This window comes from Triplophysa rosa, linkage group LG25 (genome assembly GCF_024868665.1).
Source record: "Triplophysa rosa linkage group LG25, Trosa_1v2, whole genome shotgun sequence".
NCBI classification, from domain to species: Eukaryota; Metazoa; Chordata; class Actinopteri; order Cypriniformes; family Nemacheilidae; genus Triplophysa; species Triplophysa rosa.
Genome location: NC_079914.1, coordinates 11,740,962 through 11,746,961, shown reverse-complemented (window position 1 = coordinate 11,746,961; position 6,000 = coordinate 11,740,962). Strand labels below are relative to the sequence as shown.

The 6,000-nt window shown below is 34.8% G+C and overlaps 1 protein-coding gene across 1 annotated transcript; it reads right to left on the bottom strand.

The window, feature by feature from the left end:
- Window positions 1–3,597: 3,597 nt before the first annotated feature.
- LOC130548839 (uncharacterized) lies at window positions 3,598–4,680 on the bottom strand. Its single transcript, XM_057325870.1, has 2 exons — window positions 4,086–4,680; window positions 3,598–4,004 (listed from the first exon to the last, which is right to left on the bottom strand). Exons 1-2 carry the CDS (start codon window positions 4,665–4,667, stop codon window positions 3,735–3,737), a joined length of 852 nt encoding a protein of 283 aa, XP_057181853.1. The 5' UTR covers window positions 4,668–4,680; the 3' UTR covers window positions 3,598–3,734.
- Between the last annotated feature and the right edge of the window lie 1,320 nt (window positions 4,681–6,000).

Here is a 6,000-nt window from a genome sequence, read left to right as displayed (position 1 = left end):
CAATTGATCAATTTCCTACAAGAATACTACAATTATAGTAATAGCACATGTCAACGTTTCGTGGTTCAAATACCCATGTGAGGTCTCTCTTCAAGTGTATAAAGCATGCGTTTTATTTTTAGTGCAGGATTTTCTATAGTCCGGTTAGTGTCATTTTCAGGATTGTCACATCCATAATGGTGCATATTCCTCATGAAAGGACTAAAATAAATAAATAAAATAAAGTAACTATTTTGTGTTATATAAAGAGGCATCCCTTCTCTATTTGTTGGGTATAATTGCTTTTGGTTTGTGCATTCTAATTCAAAGAAATCCTACAAAGTTTGCTGTCTCCCAAAAACCGTGTCCATTTTTTGTCACATCCATAACACGTTTATTTTCCTTTTTATAATAAAAAACGTATAGTGATATTTTTCTGAGGTTTAAACTCTATCAACAAGGGTTAAGTAAAATATCTTCTTTTGCTATCGCAATTAGATTTATGTATTCATCGTATCTGCATATTCTGTCAAATCTCAAATCTTTCATTAAACAATGTGGCTTGTTGTCCTGCGGTAGTCTGCATCATTTGCAGAGGCTTGGTCGTGCTGGGTCCGCAGTGTTGTTATTTAACAATTTAAAAAGTACAGAATGTATAGACAAATCAGTGACTTGAAAACATGGCAACTGCAGTAGATCATAGTTTCAGGAATAAATAAATAAATAAATAGGATTATTACAGTTCTAAATGTTTATATTATTATGTTTATATGTTTATATGTTAATATCAATATTAATACAAATTTATAAAGGAAAATGAATATGGGACATTCAGACCTCTTCATGCAGTCTTGAGGTAGTGTTACTAAAACTATTTTCTTTTGAATCCTGCTAAAAAGAAGACGGCACCTAAGCGGGTCAGAAACATATTGGGGTTTTTGAGTTTCTCTACCCAACCGTTTTGGGTCACCATTGACTCTCATAGTAGTCATTTGTCCTACCATAGGAGTAAATGGTGACCCAAAACGGCTTAGTTACAAATGTTCATTAGACATCCTCATTTGTGTTCAGAGAAATGTATGCAGGTTTGTAACAACTGGAGGGTGAGTAAATGATGACAACATTTTCATTTTTGGGTGAACTATACCTTTAAGAGTCTATAGAGCTCCACTAACCTGTTACATTGAAATAATCAGACTCTGGGTGATGTCTTTAAATTGCTTTAATAATCACAACTGGCATAATCTCAAGTTATAAATCTAAATTACATCACTTTTAGTTATTCACAGTTACAGGACATACAGCTCAAATGCTCAATCCATGATGCTTGTAAAATGTAATTATCAAAAACTGCTTTCTCCGTCAACAGGAAGTATCATTTTCAATTTGAAGTTTGTCTTGTGCCCGGGGTGCTATAGCCGGGCTTATGTTTGCAGCATTTCACGATCAAAATCACAGAGATGACAATACTGAAAACAGCAAGCGAAACATAACCCGTGAGCTGTAAAAAAACAAACAACAATAGATTAAGAAGAACAAAAGAAAGATTTTGTTGATTTAACATTTTCCAGACTTCACTGTGGATATATCATTTGCTTACATATTGTACATACTTTTTAAAAACAGGTTCTTATATAATAATCGATATAATATTTACCTGAGATATCCAGATATTCTTCTGATAGTAACGTCGTAGATCACTCGTATTTCCTGCATTGGTCAGTGCAATGGGTTGACACCATTTTATGTTTATCTCTTCATCAAAAACATAATTTCCTTCCCATTGTGTTGAGGCACAAGCCACATAATCGCCATTAAGAAAGAAGATGATGACCCATATAAAAGGAGGAATCAAACAATATAACACATCACAACAAGTACACCCATTACACCCATTACACCCATTACACGCATTACACCCATTACACCCATCTTTTCCTCCTGAAATAGTGGAAGTGCCCGCAGCATCAGTATGTCCTGCACTATTCTGCCAACGGGATCTTAACAGGGCAATCATTACTGTTAATAATAAAAAAAAAGGTCCGAATAAGATGAATGCTATTAGCGATGCACTACGCTCATGTTTGCACGGGCATGAAAGGTTTGCTTTTAAAGCCGCCTCCAGTCCAAATGACAAAAGACAAACTGGAAGAGAGCGATTAACAGCAGGTTTGGACAGAAATGATGCTATTTTTTTTCCAAATGTTTTCGAAGACATCTTTTGAAACGTCTGTAGTCCCGTCCACACAATATTTCAGTGGTGAGATAACCTTCAATACAAAATATATGAATTACTTTTTATATCAGTGAAATTAGTAAACACATTACCACTTTCGTTTTTGAAAACTTCAGGTAACACTTTACTAGACAATATTTAAGATCAGTGTGTTTAACTGGCATTGCATCCTACATTGCATTTTATACTTGATCATTTTTGTAGGTCGCTTTAGATCAAGCATCTGCTAAATGTAACACTAGTGTACTCAACATTTGTGTTAAACAACTTGTGTTGAACAACTTTGTGTTAAATAAGCTTATAAAACCACTCAAATGTAAATTAATGTAAATTCTCACAGATATCCGTTTAATCATCGTTAAAGTTCTAATGAACAATTTCACAAAAACTGAATGATCAAGTGTGTTAATTTGAGCAAATAAGGTTAAAATGTTACCAATTTCATGAAATAAATAACACATTGGACATCAACTCGTGTTACACTTACTTAATGTTTTTTCTTTCTTCCTGTTGTGATATGCTGCCTTACAGTATATAATTCACTCCTGCTGCGGCAACAATGTTTGAAGATCACATTGTGCACTGCGCAGTGTTTGACACCATCTCACAGGAAGTTCTGCCTCTTCAAACATCAACCTTGTGGTCTCAGGGAAGCAGATGCTTTTTGAATAACACATTTTTATACCATTTGCATTTGATATAATGTTGTAAAACTGTTCCATTGGAGTCAACTGAGATGACACGACTCTCTCTCTCAATGGCTCTGGCCCCAATAGCGCTGAAATGTATTTGTAATACCCAAAGGAGATATTGAGCGAGTCATTTGATGCTTTCACTTTCGGTTTGGGTGCGACTGCATATTTAAAGCATCTTTAACCATGAGCAAAGATAGCATTCTTGCAAATACGAATGGTTCTCTATGACTTTATGCAAAACAATGTATTAATAATATAAGTAATAACAAGCCATGTGTAATTAAAAAAATAGCTATCAAAAGCCACGCCCTTCGGTGATCAAAAACATACTGCAGGATCTCATTTAGAACCTATTAAAAAAGTTAAACGGACAACTTTATGAAATTATGTAAAATGAAAAAACGAGTGCTTCTGGACCTGTCTTACAAAATGGTCTACAGCATAAGAAAGATTCACACTAGTTTTACAGAACTTTACTCTCATTTCTTGCAGATTTTTAACAATGTAAAAACTGTAATATTACAGAATTGTACTTTTTTTTTTTTTACAGATTTTTTGTGCATTTTTAAAATACTAGTACAAAAAACTAGTTTTTACAGTGTAGTGGATCTTGACAGAAAGGGTTTAAATCTACTGTATGTGTTTCTAACAACTGAAACACAAAAGTCACATTTAAAAAAACAGGCAAAAGAAATTGAAGACATTTTGTTTTATAGTTTTATAGTGGAGAAAAACGTGCAGATTTGTATTTGACTTTACATTTCATAAAGAATCTCACTTAACTACAGAACATAAAACAGGTACTTTATCTGTCTTAGGTTAGTTTATGCAGATGACTCTGCTTCTTTAGCAGCGGAGGAGAGAAGTGGTTTCAGCTCAGTTTTTGGCCGATTCTCTGCACTTCCCTGTGCGTCACCCTGTGCCCTATCCTGTGCATCATGTGCCGTACCCTCTGTCAAATTCTCTGCCCTGTCTTGTGTCCCACCCTGTGCTCCAACATGATCCTCTGGAGGTGTTCTTTTACAGCACTGAAAGAGACCAACTGTGACAATGATCACAAGACCAAAGACAGCTAGCACTATATAACCATACACCTGCAAAAACATCAAGAATAGATTAAGAAAATCAACAAATGACACATTTTTAAGACAATACTGTAAGTATATAATATCTACCTGAGATTCACTGATAAATGCTCGATATTCCTGTTGTAGATCACTCACATTTCCTGCATAGGCCTGTTCAACGGGTTCACACCACTTTCTGTCTATCTCTATATCAAAAACATACTTTCCCTCCCATGTTGTCCAGCAACAAGCCAGATAATCCCCATCAAGCAACAAGATGATGATCCACATAACAGGAGGAATCGCACAACGTCCCAAAGCTCTAAAACAACTTTGCCAATCATCCCTTTTGTCTTTTGCAGAACACTGACAGCATATGCATAAATTAACAAGGGATTTTAAACAAGATGCTAAGCGACCCCAGAAACCTTTATTTGCAGAACACTGATAGCAGACGTGTCTAAAGGGGCTAAACAGGACGAACATTAATGCGAACATGAAAATAAAAGGTCCGATGAAGATGCACACGATCAGCGGTTCATTCAGTCCAGATCCGCACGGGCATGAAAGATTCACTTCCATCATCTTCTCCAGTCCGATTAATAAAAGACTCACTGGAAAAGAGCTGAAGACCGCAGAGTCGGTCAAGAACGCGTGCAAGTTCTTTAGAAGATTTTGAAGTGCAGACATCTTCCGAGGTCATTGAGATTCTTTAAGGTGATTCCTTAGTGTCCTCAAGATTTTTTAATGGTTGTCAGATACCCTTCAATACAAAAGATATTCATGAGAATTTATATCAATGAAATGCATAAATAGAGTTAAAATGTTTTTGATGTATTGAACTGTTAAGGCTGCAATGGAAAAGTTTCATTATTCAAATTCATTTGTAACATATGTTAGACTTACTTGATGTTTCTGTTTCTTTGTGTTGTTTCATTTATCACTGCTGTGGAATTGCGACAACATTTGAGGAATGACTGAGCAGTTTTACACGAGTCACAGGAAGTTCTCTCTCTTCAAGAACAACTCTGTGAAACAGGTGCTTTTTCAATGCCATTTTCATTTTAGGATACAGGTGTCACAAACAACGGTAATGACCTGTAAATCTTTTTAAATATTAATTTTTAATTATAATGCCATCTACTGAACATCTAGGTTAGGTCATGTGACAATGGGTTATGTGTTGCCATGAGAACATCTTTAACATTGCGGTCTGCCTACTTGACACATGTTGGAGTGGCAACACATTTTAGATAAGCTTGTCTTTGTTGCAGAAGGTTATGGAGTTGTAATGTTATTTTAAATAACTAGCCATCTATTATATTAAATCTGTTTTGATCACATTTATTGAACAAATTGATATAAAACAAGTTCGAAAAATATTGTGGTATGTCACAAATCTTAAAACAATATTTGATCAATAATTTCAGAAATGTGGTGTTTTTATCTACTATTATCTTTATTTGTTGACAAAAATGTGCATTTCAGGTTAACATGTAAACGTAAATTAATATCAAACATTTCAAGAGAAAGAAAAAGCACTACCATAGAAAAAAATCGCAATTTGTTCCTAAAGACCGGAGAATAAATGGAGAGCAAATCGAGATGTTCGCTTACTTTAAGTTGTACGATTGTTACTGTAGTAAAACAATGGTTAATGTTGTAAAGAACATTAAAACACATTGCAATTAATCGTATTATGTGTGTAATGTCATGTTTTCAAGGTACAAATGAAAGAAACAGCAGTCATGAGTAATTGAGAAGTTAAAGGAACGTAAAATGGAACGTGCCAAAAGAAGACTCCGTGTTGGTCAAAAACATATTTCATTAAACAAGGTCACACTAGAAGAATAGAATATATCTTTATTGTCATTGTACAGCTGTAGCCCATCATTGAAATAGGGGTTCAATGAAAGGCTTTGGACACGCGTTATCATGTGATCTACAGTATATGGAAATGTTCAGTGATGCTTCTAAAAATAGAATTTGTTTTTGTGTGGTCAGTAAGCCACCAACAAACATG

Bases quoted from the DNA above. Each gene is read 5' to 3' on its own strand.
- LOC130548839 (XM_057325870.1), bottom strand. From the start codon at position 4,667: ATGTCTGCACTTCAAAATCTTCTAAAGAACTTGCACGCGTTCTTGACC. The intron at 4,005-4,085 runs GTAGATATTATA...ATGTTTTTGCAG, and splicing joins CATTTATCAGTGAATCTCAG to GTGTATGGTTATATAGTGCT.